This window comes from Pleurodeles waltl, chromosome 10 (assembly GCF_031143425.1).
Source record: "Pleurodeles waltl isolate 20211129_DDA chromosome 10, aPleWal1.hap1.20221129, whole genome shotgun sequence".
Classification (NCBI taxonomy): domain Eukaryota; kingdom Metazoa; phylum Chordata; class Amphibia; order Caudata; family Salamandridae; genus Pleurodeles; species Pleurodeles waltl.
In genome coordinates this window covers 153,592,578-153,606,217 of record NC_090449.1, presented here as the reverse complement: position 1 = coordinate 153,606,217, position 13,640 = coordinate 153,592,578, and the positions used below count along the sequence as shown (strand labels likewise).

The following is a 13,640-nucleotide window of genomic DNA, read 5'->3' as shown; positions in this document are numbered from 1 at the left end:
AAGTGACAGGCTCGGAGTGGCTAGAGGAAAGAGTACAGGGGGAGGAGAGAGAGAGACTCACACTAGGAGAAGAGACAGGAGAGCGTCACAGAGGAGGGCGAGGTGACAAATATGAATGCTCTGAGACTCCGGGGAAAGGGAATGAAATGGGGTTGGGGCGAGATTAGTAAGTCAAGATGAGATGAGTTGTATAAGGTACCAATATTTGAAGAGAGAAGTCTTACTGTTAAAGCAGGCAAGTCTCCTACACATGAGATACCTCTGGTGGCGCTTCGGCTACCCTTGCCTCTGGTCCCGCTGTCTGTGTCTCTGTTGCCTCTGTCTGTACCTCGGGTACCTCTCTGTCTGCCTCCCTTACCTCTGTCTCATGGCCCTTTGTGTAGATCTCAGTGTTTCTGTCCGTGCATCATGTACCTTTGTTGTCACCTGAGCTCCCTCTCTCTGTCCCTTCGTTACCTCTGCCACCTCTCTCTGTTCCTCTGTTACCTCTGTCTGTGCATCTGGTCCCTCTGTGTCTTTGTTACCTCTGTCTGTGCCTCCATAACTAACCCCTGCCTCTGCCGCCTATCTGTGTGCCTCTTTCACCTCTGCCTGTGCATCTGCAGCCTCTTCCTGTTCCTCTGCCTGTGCCTCTGCAGCCTCTCTGCGGGTCTCTTTCACCTCTGCTTGTGCCTCTGCGGCCTCTTCCTGTTCCTCTGCCACAGCTGTCTGGCCTCCATGAGCTCTCTCTGTGCCTCTCCAACGTCTCCCTGAGCCTCTGTTGTCCCTCTCTGTGCCTCTTTACTTGTCTGTTCCTTCGTTACCTCTGCCACATGTCTGAGCCTCCATTACCTCTATCTGTACCTCTGTAGCCTCTCCCTGTGCCTCCGTTACCTCTGTCTGTGCATTGGAGGCCTGTGTTACCTCTGCTTGTACCTTGGTACCTGTGCCTCAGTTTCCCCGCTGCATGCTGCTAGCACTGGGACAATGAAATTTGTGTACTAGAACAGGCGCCTTCCCTTGTGAGAATGTGCCCACCACAGGGCACCTGCGACTGAAATGAGACTCTTATAAATAAGCCTTGGTGGGGTTTGTGCTCCTTCCTTCAGCAGAATCCAGTGGGTGGTCCGATTGGCTTCTGTCCTCTCTGCTGCTTTGGCTGATCAATATTGTGGTGATTCTGGGCGTCTTTGCCAGGCTTTTTGTGTACGGCGAGCCTGTCACCCGGCTGCACTCGGAGCCCTCGGTCCTCTTCTGGCGCCATCGCAAGCAGGCGGACTTCGACCTGGCCAGGGTAAGTACCATGCCCAGAAGTTTAAGAGTTGTGTGCTTGGATGTGGTCAATGAGGGGAGGAGCTACAGCCAACATGTACATGAGATGGGTATATCAACATACATCTGGGAAGGATGCAGGTGTTCCCATTACACCTTGTAAAAGGTGGAGGTGTACTATAATATACCTCTCTACATGAGGATGGTGGCCCGGAATAAACCCCTGCAAAGGTGGTGTACCATATTATACCTCCCAACAGGCAAGTGTGCACCAAAATATGTCTTCCTACAGGAAAAAGGTGTACCATAATATACCTCACTGCAGGAGAAGGGTGGAGATTATTAGACGTCTCAACCGGGTGAAAGTGTACTACAATATACCTCTGCAGGGGGTGAGTGTGCCCCATAATACTCCATCCAACCTAATGAGGAATGCTAGAAAGGTCATACCTGTCAATGGGAGAAGGCTGTTTGGGAATATGCCTTCAAACCGAACAACTGGTTTCCACTGCATACCGCCCAACACAAGGAACGTGTACCCTGATATGCCTTCCAGAAGAAAGGGTTCGTACCACAGTTAGGGCCATATGTACGAAAGCTTTTTCCCATAGACACAGAATGGGTCAAATCCTTTGGTACATCTAGCCCTTAGTTCCTAACAGGAGGATGGTACACGGTATGATAAATCTGAACTTTTAGAGGGTAATGTAATGTAATGTCTTCGAACAGGAGGAGGGGGGTGTTACCTCCCAATAGGAGGGAAAGATACCGTAGGATTCCTCCAGTTAGCAAAAGGGTGTGCAAGAACAAGTATATCATAACAAAGGTTAACAATGGTGCTTAACCAAAATATATACATCAACAGAAGGAAGTGCCTCACATATAATCTAAAGTTAAAGTGGGATGTATCAGAAAAATACCTTCTTTCTGTGAAAAATGTGAAAGAGACTGACAATTTGATCCTAAAAGTATTTTGAAAAGTGAAAGCATGTCAATTTAATTTCTCAGCATTTAGGGCAGTTGTTGTAAAGAACTGTTACTCCTTCCCTTGCAGGGTGACTTTGCTCAGGCCTCGCAGAACCTGTGGACTGCGCTGAGGGCCCTGGGTCGCCCGCTTCCCACATCCAACTTGGACCTGAGCTGCAGCCTGATGTGGAACCTGATCCGCCATGTGTTGCAGCGGCTGTGGGTGGGACGCTGGATGGCCGCCCGGGCCGGCGGCTTCCGGAGGGACCAGGAGTTGAAGGATGACGTACGCAAAAGCTCTCGAGATGCTGCCTTGGTCTACCACAAACTGCACCAGCTGCACATGACAGGTACTGAGAGGAGTGGGCATATGTTGATCACATAACTCCGCGTCACAGTAACACTGTATCCAGGGATTTTCTTTTACAACTCATTGTAATCTGGTACTTCAGCCCAGGGTGTTCAGTGGAAGCGAGGGTAGCCTACAACCTCCTCTAAATCTGTCAGAATCCAGTAATTTTATTTCAGTCCCATCACATGAATCATTGTGTCCTGTCAACATACAAACTGTTTACGTTTCCTAAATATGGTAGAGTCCTGCTAGCTCAGCGCCTAATTCAGAACTGGATTACAGGCGCGGGTACACACACATGCACTTACAGCCATACACACACTAGCGGGTGCACACACGTACACCGCACAGCAACCAGCATGGCCTTAGCACAACCCAAATGTCCAGAACATAACATCAGGTCTTATTTAAAGTTTGGCGGATGTGGACAGTCAACAAACACATGTCTGCCCTGTTTAGAGTGTACTATGCCTCTTTGTAATCTAACTGGGCATACAGTACATCCACTGCCTTTCTTTACGGATGTCCTTCATTGGCCAAACTATAAATAAGGCCTAGTGTTTTATTGATGAGGTAAAATAAACTGTAATTCTGAAAACCACCACTTATGTGCCCCCTATTTACAAAAAACTTAACAAACCACAATGTGTGTCATATCGGGAAAGGTTAACATAAATGCAAAAAGAAGCCAGGAACCTAAGAATTCTGATTATTTGTAATTGCATGCTCAGCCTCTTCAGCGTAGGGAATTCCTGGTAGATACTGGTTCCTTTCACTAATGACAGCATGTGCTGGAGCAGAGAAATGCAGCCTTGCTTGGGCACCAGTTAGCCCTCTTCTCATTCTTCAGGAAAGCATGTTGGGCGTGATCTGTCTGCGATCAACATGGCCCTGAGTGCTGTGAATCTGGCCGAGTGCGCCGGTGACACCATCACTGTGGCGACCCTTGCTGAAATATACGTGGCGGCAGCTTTGCGGATCAAGACCAGCCTTCATCGCAGGTTTCATTTCTTGGCGGTGAGTGTGTCATGCAAGGCTGAGTATTTAAAGTTGTGCTTGATTGGTGTCTGGGTGTCCATAGTCTGCGCTAGTGAGCTGTAGTGCTGGGGCTGACAGTGGTTGTGCACACAGAATGTGTGCTTTCTTTGTAGCTGCAGTCATCTCAGGAAAACCAGCACTCATATCTTTCTGTTTTAGTGCATTAGAAGTACCGAAGTGAGGACAATTTTGTCCCAGTTGCAATGTTTAAAGTTCACTTATTCTGGAAACTATTGCTACCATAGGCTCTGAGTGATGTAGTTGCAGGTTTTTTGTTTTTGGGGGCAAAATATTGCTATGAAGGGAGTTAGGAAATTTCTTTTTTCTTACATCCCCTTTTATTTACCAAGGTTTATTTATAAATTCTAATAATAGACGGATTACTCTTCGGGTGGAGCCGATTTCTTGTGTTGAATTCCGCCCAACCCAACACATTCCGGAGACACTGGGCCCAATTTTACCATCTATAAACTCCTGCCCTTAAAATTGGTTGAGGCTTCAGCTTCACGAGTAGCAGGGTACGGTGCTGGCCCCCTCTGACCTCTTTCTACAGCAAGAGGGGGCGTGCAGTGTCCCCCACCTGTCTTTCCCCGATCCTTCACACCGTCTCCTGCCCCACCGCCCACACAGAGAACAACCCCTGCCCCCATTTACCACTGCTCAGCACCAGGCCACCCATCACAGGGGCCTGTGTCAGTGTGTGTGTGTGTGTGTGTGAACGCCCAGTAGAAGGTGTCCCAGGAGAAGAACGGGATTCTTAGGTTTTTATGGATCCCAAGCCAGCTCACAGCAATGCAACCAGTCCATATATGAAAACAGCTTCAAGAGTGCCTCATGTAAACCATTTATTGATCTAAAGATGGCGGTCATGTTGGTGCCCCAGTCAGCTAAATAACATCTGCAGCCGCCTACTTACAATGTACAAGAACCACGACTGATCCCACATTCAGCGGATCATTCCCTGATTCCACATAGATCATTTCTGAGCAGAATATACTTCCTGCATGTGATTAGTGTTGAGCCCTGATTCTCTGCTCCTAATCTTGTGTGTGCTTCTCCTCGCAGCGCTTCTTCTTGAGCAGTGCCCGTCAGGTCTGCCTCTCCCAGAGCGGCACCATCCCCCCGGCTATGCAGTGGCTCTGCCACCCTCTTGGGCACCGCTTCTTTGTGGATGGGGACTGGGCTGTGAAGAGTGCTCCGCGAGACAGCATCTACAGCACGGCCGGGAACCTAGGTAGGCCACACTAGCACATATGTGACGGTGTGAAGCACACGCAATCCAACATGCATGACCATCTGGAACAAACACAAATTCAGTCACACATTGGCACATGTGCCACTGTTAAAAACACACGAAATCAGTGACTTTGTGGCACATTTGTGATGAAACACAGGAAGGGACATGTTTGTGCATATAAATTGGCATTAAGGGCCTCATTACGACCCTGGCGGCCGGCGGTAATCTGGCGGTAACACCGCCAACAGGCTGGCAGTGTTCCGCCAGCTATTATGACCGTGGTGCATTAGCCACGGCCATACCACCGGCCCCTCCAACATACCACCAGGCTTCTGCCTGGCGGTCATAATCCCCAACCACCAGCCTGTCCACGGCGGTAAACACCGCCATGGAAAGGTTGGCGGTAAGGGGGACTCGGGGTGCCCCTGGGGGCCCCTGCACTTCCCATGCACTTGGCATGGGCAGGTCAGGGGCCACCAGGCACAGCCCCATCCCGCATTTCACCGCACCCGCTGCACATCAACATTGCCGCCAGCTCTATTACGAGCCGGCTGCAATGTTTATGTGACTTTTCCGCTGGATCAGTGGACGGAAACACTGTTACCGTCCGCTGGCCCAGCGGAAAAGTCATATTAGGGAGCCAGATATACCGCCAGCACTGGTGGTATACTGGCGCCCGCAGCTTCGGCGGTCTTTGTAAAAGACTGCCGAAGTTGTAATGAAGGCCTAAATGTTTTCACAAGTCGGAAAACACTGTAGCAAGTATGCCCACCTCAAACATGGTTGACCGTCTGAAATATACAAACACAGTGACACACTGGTACAAGAGTGTCTGTCTGAAACATACACTAAGAAGGGTTGCTACTGGCAAACATAGGACTGCCTGGAACACAAAGTCACAGACACACTTGTACATGTGTCACTGACTGAAATGTACCACTACGTAACTACTAAAGCATGTATGACTATCTCAAAACACGATTGTCTGAAACATACAAAGAAGTGGGGAGCAACTGCCATGTGTGGGGATGCCTGAAACACAGACAAAGGTATGGACGTCCTTGTACATTTGGATATGTGTAAAACTTACACACAGATGGGAGGTACACTACAATAGATATGGCTTTCTGAAACACGTGTGGCTGGAATGTGCACAAAGGCAAGGGGGCCTGATGATAGTGTGATACAAGAGAAACAGCTCCATGAGACATGTCAGGATTTGGTTATCATCCCCTGAAATACTTGATCCTCAGAACACTTCCACATTCCCCCGCTCCTCACTCTGCACCTGAACTTTCACAACTACCTGCGTCTCCTGCACTGATGCAGACAAATTTGCAGACCTTCTTGTATCCTTTACTGTTAATAGTCTACTGCCAATAGGTATTCCTCTGACCTAACTAGAAAATGTGATCTGGCTTCTGTCAACTCAACCAACCTCATTACTGTTTCACACCCAAAAAGGGAGCACATTGACCTACCATTTCCTCACCATGCAGTCTCACTTGCCTCAGCTGACTGCCACCAGCCCAGCCACCTCTTTCCTCACCACACATTCAGTAACCCCTCATTAACAACAAAACTAACAGAAACCCACTGAAATCTCCTCCATATTATTAAAAAGTGTCTTCTATGGGTCACTTCAACAAGCTCTCTCAGCTGTCTCTGACCTCTTTACACAAGACAAACCCTTCAAGGGTTAGTTAATCTTCTTCATCAACATGTGTATCCCATTCACCCCCAAGACCCACAAACCCAAAGCATCCTTGAGCAGAGCAACGTTGAGAGATACTCTGGACAACTAAATTGTGAGGGTGAAAATCATCAAAGGCACAGCCGAATGCCAATTTCCTAAAAGCCATATGCAACCACCACATGCAGGGCATTCCACAAGTAAAGGTAGACCCCTACACCACCTCTGTAACTCAGGCCATAGACCTAAGTGTTTGTTTAGTGTTCTCACCACTTCTAGTGCCTTGTTCTCCCACCCATGCCACACTGTTAAGGAATCCCCTGCAGTCATTAAGATTTTCATCAATATACTTCACACCATCAGAGACCTCAGCAACAACCTGCAAAGTCTCACAGATCCAGTCCACACCCTCATGGTACTCGTATAATCTGACCTTCAAAGACTTGCCTGACCTTTCAGTTCTCTAGAACCAGGCACCTGTGAGACTGAAACACTCCTCTAGACAGATATCATATTCTTGTCAGCTGCACTTAAACCTGTCATTGTTTGCATTTGCGATGCATCCTGCAGTGTAAACGATTAAAAGATGTCTCCACCCCCTACTGTCATGAATGCACACTCCTGCCATCTAGCATTGGGTGCAGACATTGCATATTGTTGTTCAAAGAAGAGGTTTCAAAGTGAGTGACTTGTAGTACCTCCCCCAAAACCCACAATGCAACAGGACGTAGAATCCACCTTAGGTTGTTTTTTCCACCATTGGGTTCAGACGTATTTTAAGTGCCTTGGGACCAGGGGAATGCAAGTTGTTCTAACTGATTACAGCATGCATATACTAAGCAAAGCGCTCTGTAGCTCAGAGGTTGAACATCTGTGCTAAATATATACGGTAAATAAAATAGTCGAAGTACCTTCGTAGACACACTTTATCCTTACATACTCCCCAACACTTTTAACAATTTCAGAAATTGTAGTTATATTCTTGACTTTGTTTCTTTGCTTAATTCTGTATATGTCAGGGAAATCTATTGACTTGTGTGTGGCAGGTCATAAAAAATGACTCCCTCCCTGTAGTACTTTAACCAGTGTTTACACCAGAAATCTATGGAAATGCACGTCTACCTCTTTGAAAGATGATCAGGCGCCCACTAAAGCCATTTGTTCAGCAACACTGGATTAGATCACCAGCATGTTCCCAAGCTTTATCTCTGGATATTAAAGGAAAATGGCATATTGTCAGTTTAGGTCTGCATATCCACAGCTATGTGTAACGTGACGCTAAGGGTAGTAGGTCTGAGTAGTGTTGTCGGTGGTCCTTGGATGATTTTTCAAAGGTTCAATTTTTAGTCCACTGGTCAGGGAAGAAGGGTCCAATTCTGAGTTTCTTTGGGATGCAGAGAGAGGTGTTGGGATAGGTGATGCTGTGCAGGGATCTACAGTGGCGCTGGTAGCATGTGGATTATGATGCCTGTCTTCCTTAGCTTATTTAGTTTTTTTATCGTTGTTGTGGCTAATATTTTTTTTTCTGTTTCTTGTGCAGTGGACCCACTGGCCCAGGTCACTCAGGCATTTCGGGAACACCTTCTTGAGAAAGCCTTATACTGTGTGGCGAAACCAGAGCAGACCAAACCTCTTGCCGAAGGAGAAGGGTAAGTGGAGAGGGGTCTTGTTTTCCACGGCTTGTGGAGGGCGCGGGAATCGGAGCATGTCGAGCAGGGGCTGCTCGCGTCGTGCCACATAATCAACAGAAATGGGAAAGGCTGTTGCTGTGGACAGTTTAAGCCTAAGGTGGTTCATATGGTCCAAGGTGTAGATGCTTTAGTCTTTGAAATGCTCATAAAGTCAGAGTAATAGATGACTTTGCATTAAAAGTTTTAAGAAAGTTAGTTAAGGAGAAAAAGGTTTTTTTTTAAAACACTCTAAATGGTGAAGTAATTTTAATGGGAAAGTATTAATAGCAAATGAGAACTCCTGGAATAGTGAACACCAACAGTTCATATTTCCATTTTAGGCATGGCTGGGATAAACAGTTTTCTTTTATAAGGTTTTATTATATACAATATTGTATGTTAGTAAAATACTTATCTATCCAAAGGGGAGAAAGAATGGCCACAAAACTGTTCCCTTGTTGCAGAGTAAGTGCACTACATGTGTCAAATTGTAGTTTCATCTTTATTTCCAAATTACTCCATCTACGAGATCATAGTGAAAAATCATGTGCGTGCTGTCGAAGCAACTGCCTGACCCTTCTTTCTTCCAGTCTGTGGGATATGCCAGTTTTCAAAGCATTTTTACGTAGTTTTCTGAGTCTGAGAAGGTTTTTTAAGATCTAACTTTCCAAAGTATTTGAAAGCTCAAGACCAGGCAGGTACTTTAGCACATGTTGTAAAATACTAATAGACAACCTGGGGTTTCGAAATTTAAGTGTCATATACCTTTCTGGTATACATGACACTATTCTCAATTGTTGATGGATTTAGTTAATGGTTATTGGGAAGTCAGAGGGGTGACCACAGGGGGTGTTGTTTAGCAAGTAAATCATGTCCCTGGTTTCATGAATCTACTTACAGTTTACAATATGCCAAGCATCCACTTATTAAAATACCAGGAGCTGCAAGATCACCTCGTGCTTTACGCATCAAAGATGGGGTGTGATGTCATTTGCGGACTTGGACTATGTCATTGAGAATATCTGGATGATGACCTAGAATGGTGTGGGCTGGTGTTTGTGAAACTGCCCGGCTGTCTGGTCTTGGTGGATCTGCTTGTTTACAGAAAATGCTCATCAGGAATCTGAGAATCTACCTGTTCTGTGAGAGAGGAGACCTGCACTAACATCTCACTCTTTGCCTGAATGTCCTTCTTGAGTCAAGGCCTTTTGTACACTTAGTAAAATGCAGCACTAGGGTCTGCTAGGCCAACCTTAGGAACAATGCTGTCAACTTCCTTAGCTTACCTAGGAAATTCTTAATGCCCTCGCTAGTCTTAAATTTTCTCAAGGAATGTTGTGAAACCTGCAAGTCTTCGGCTGCAGCACTGCTGGACTTAAGCGGACGCAATCATAGACTATTCATGCTATTTAGATTGGAGACTCCGTGGTTGTTTTGGTTGTTTTTTTCATGGTCAGATAATTTTAATCATGTTAATAACCGGTGCCAAAAGACTGATTCCCACTCTCAGAATTACTGTTCTTGTTGATACTGAGGAAGGTCATTTGATTAAGCCTTGTAGTGGTCTGCTGTTAATGAATTTCATTGTGACCACTGTTTCTAAGACATGACAACAGTGATGCTAATTGGCTAGCCTAACCCTCCATTATCAGTGGGCGCCTCTTTGCTTGCCATCCTTTAGGGCATATTTATTTTTAGCTTGTGATAAAGTTTCGTGTACCTTGCCACATTGTCAGTTTACTTCCTTTTATACTTTGTTTTAATCTTTGTGGACTTCTTGAGCGCCTCATGCCATTAAGCCAGCCTCAGGGCACAAAGGATGGAATAACCGTTATAGTCGACAGAGATGTGTTAAGACTAAGGCCCAGATTCTGAAACATATCACACAATTTAGTGCAGCAGCCAAAAAATCTGTGCTGCGCTGCGGGATTAGGAGAGACCTGGAGAGCGCCATATTCACATAGATGTGGCTCTTTCCTCTCCTCTCCCTAGCGCTGACGCTGATTTCAGCTGCCGTGTGCCGTTGCCACACCTTTGCGCCATAGTGCTAGGGTGTGTGAGACTAGCATAGGGTTTGTACAGGAAGGGTACCCTTCCGATACAGGAAGGGTACCATTCCTGTACAACATACTATGCCTAGAAAACAGGAAATGCTTTCCTACTTTGTATGTGTGCTGTACAGTGCAGCACACACGCAGAGTCAGAAAAGCAGGGAGAAATAAAAACCTTTCTCTGTTTAGCACCTGCTTTTCAAAGGCATTCATTTTTGGGGCTAAACCCTTTCTTCTGGTGTTTCAGAATAGGGTTTAGCATCAAAAAGCTTGGTTGGTAGCACGGGTACCCCCATGTACCACCCATGTAACGCTACCTTGATGCAAAGTAATGCAAAGCAGCGTTTTGTGCTGCTTTCCGTTACTGTGCCACACAAACCAACGCAAATACCTATTTGCGTTGGTTTGTGAATGCCAAACATTTTTTGCATCAGTTTAGCGTTACAAAAGCAACGCCAAACCGACGCTAAACCTTTGAGAATCTGTAGTTCTCCAGCACCTGAAATGGGCCTTTGGTCTGTATAGGGCCAAAGCCCTAATTCATGCTTTGGGAGTATCAGGGGAACATGCCTAAATATGCTTACACTAATTTGCACCTCAGCTCTGGATGCTTTAATGCCCCTGTAGGGCATCATTATTGAAAATCAAGTGATCCATGTTTTTGACTTTGAGACTGCATACAATAACCCGTGTACCTTTGGTAGTCAAAACACTCCTTCAACTCAAACGTCCTGTCTCTGATGATTAACTTGTATTTCCAGAAATTGAAAAATTGTAGTTATTCCACATCTCCCTGAACTGGAACCAGACTGAGAATGTAATGTTGCTTTTTAGCTATGGTGATCTGAGATTGGACACCTTTTCTTCATGGTTCATGGGTAGTGGTTTGTTTGTGCATACAGGTTTGGGTACTTCTGCCTGATCGTATATTTTTTTCTTACCCTGTGCAGGGAGTTTTCAGATGCCCTAGAATATCTGCAGTTACTGAATGGATTCTCAGATGCTGCAGGTACAACCAACCACAGCTTCTCCATCAGCTCCAGCATGGCATGCGTCACAGGTGAGAACATTACCTGCCCCTGTGATGTCACACAGGGTCCGTCCTGTGCTTTGGACACAGGAGTAAATGACTTGTTATACTCACGTCACACAGGGAAGCGTACGCTTGGGCATCACAGGTGAGAACATTAGTACTTGTAGGGAACACCCACTGGATCTGGTGTGCATTATGAGGCATGCTACTCAGGTGAACAAGTGTCAGACATGATTGTGATGTCACTTGGGGCAGGCTGCGTGTGTGGAGGTACCTCAAATAGTGATGTTTCCCAGGGTCGACCTGCTTTAGGGGTATCAGTCACAAGAGAGAACTTTACCTGTTGCAGTGCAATTACTCAGGGACCAGCCGGTGCTCTTGGGCATGCATCACAGGTGAGAAGTTATCTCTCAGTGAACACACACAGGATCTGGTATACAATAGGAGTAGCGCAGCACAGGTGGACGGGTATTTGGCGTGATAATGATATCATTTGGGACAGGCTGTTTTTGCTGTAGTGCCTGCCATAGTAATGGTCTGCCATAGTAATGGTACACAGGATCTGGCCTATCGTTTTTGGGTGTAGGTCAAAGGAGAGCAGATTACCTACCTCAGTGATGTCAATCTTGGACCAACCTGTACTCTTGGGTGTGCATCATATGTAAGAGCATTACCTGCTACTGTAAAGTCAGAGAGAGGTGTGTGTTGGAGCACAAATCACTATTAGCAATATGACCTGCTGTACTGAAGACCTGCAGTGCCTAGGTAATTAGGGATCTGTTTTTCTGCTCATTTGCTCTCTTCTGTATTGGAGTATATGTGGGGCACATACATACATTCTTGCAGGCCACTTAAGCGTACTTCCGTGCACTGACTTCCAAGCTCATTCCTCCATTTTCTCTGTATATTTGTCCCTTCTTGACCTAATCCACTCCACTTGCAGCAATTGCTAATCTGTTTTGCTCCTCTGTCTCCTGCAGGCACAGATCCCATTGCCAAGTGGTGGGCTTCCATCATCATCGTGGCAATTAATTGGTTCCAGGGAGATGATGAAGCAGCAGAAAGACTGTATCCTCTGGTGGAATACATGCCAAAGACCCTCTATGCCACTGAGTGAGTACTAGTCTGTCTTTGAGATAGGCACTGGAACACCTTTGTCGAAGGCAGAGCATAATGTGAAAGATGATGTGAAGCAGGTGGAGGGTCTTGGTGAGGTAATACAGTGAGTGCGAGAAATATCTCCTCGAGTAATAACCCTTGAGACAGGAGATTGCCTATTAGAGATAGGGTAATGTATCAAAAGGCAAGAAAAAGGGAAAAGAGGTAATTGCATCCTATCAATGCTTTACTTGAGAACTGAGAATTGAGATGGAAGGCCTCGCTATTAGCGACTTATGTACCTTGCTTGGTTGATTAATTATGTTGTTTGACTATGTTAAAGCTCAATAAAAAGATTTGACAAGAAAGGGCAAAAGAAATAAGTATTAGAACTGAGAATACCCAAAGGACATGTGTAGGACGCTGGCTCTGTATATAATATATCAAAATCAAAGTGAGATATAGTGTGCACAGAGTCCAGGGATTTCCCAGAGGCTTGACAAAGACGAAAATAGATTATACTAATGCTGTACTTGTGGTAGTGTGGTCGAGCAGTTAGGCTTATCAGAGGGTAGTGTTAAGCCTTTGTTGCACACACACACAAGCAATAGAAGAAACACACACTCAATGACTTAACTCCAGACCAAAATGATTTTATATAGAAAAATATGTTTTGTTAATTTATTTCCAGAACCACAAGATTCAATTTGCAGGTAAGTACATAAAAAGTAAGGTACTTTGCATATATATAATCACGACTTTGAATAGAATTGACAATGTATACAGTTTTATTTAAAGTGGCAAAAAGCTATTTTAAAAGTGGACACTGCAATTTTCAAAAGTTCCTAGGGGAGGAAATGATAGTTCAGGTTTACAGGTAAGTATTCAACTTACAGTTCCTATCTCCAGGTTTTAGGTAGTCCGCAGTTGGGGGTTCAAGTTAACCCCAAACACCCACCACCAGCAATACAGGGCCGGTCGGGTGCAGAGGTCTAAGAGGAACCAAATTAATGTGGGCGCCTGGAGAGACGGGGTACTCTCAATCCGGTCAGTCAGCAGGTAAGTACCTGCGACTTGAAGGGCAGACGAGGGGGGGGTTCAAGAGAGAACTAGAGGGCCCCAAGTAGGCACCAAACACACACCCTTAGCTGCACTGGGTCGGCCGGGTGCAGGGTGCAAACAGACCATCGGGTTTTAAATACAACTCTATGGGGGGACCCTGGGGGTCACTTCGAGTCTGCAGACGAGGTC

At 45.9% G+C, this 13,640-nt stretch overlaps 1 protein-coding gene across 7 annotated transcripts in view; it reads left to right on the top strand.

Moving 5' to 3' along the window:
* The window catches only part of SREBF1 (sterol regulatory element binding transcription factor 1), an 82,851-nt gene that overhangs the window by 50,723 nt on the left and 18,488 nt on the right, over positions 1 to 13,640 (top strand). For 5 of the 7 annotated variants that reach the window (XM_069210072.1, XM_069210074.1, XM_069210077.1 and 2 more), the window contains exons 9-15: positions 1,089 to 1,273; positions 2,306 to 2,567; positions 3,420 to 3,586; positions 4,673 to 4,841; positions 8,078 to 8,186; positions 11,209 to 11,318; positions 12,272 to 12,404. In XM_069210072.1, the coding sequence (XP_069066173.1) occupies positions 1,089 to 1,273; positions 2,306 to 2,567; positions 3,420 to 3,586; positions 4,673 to 4,841; positions 8,078 to 8,186; positions 11,209 to 11,318; positions 12,272 to 12,404 (1,135 nt within the window). The remainder of the gene's footprint in view (positions 1 to 1,088; positions 1,274 to 2,305; positions 2,568 to 3,419; positions 3,587 to 4,672; positions 4,842 to 8,077; positions 8,187 to 11,208; positions 11,319 to 12,271; positions 12,405 to 13,640) is intronic. The other 2 variants (XM_069210073.1, XM_069210079.1) reach the window with 1 other exon arrangement.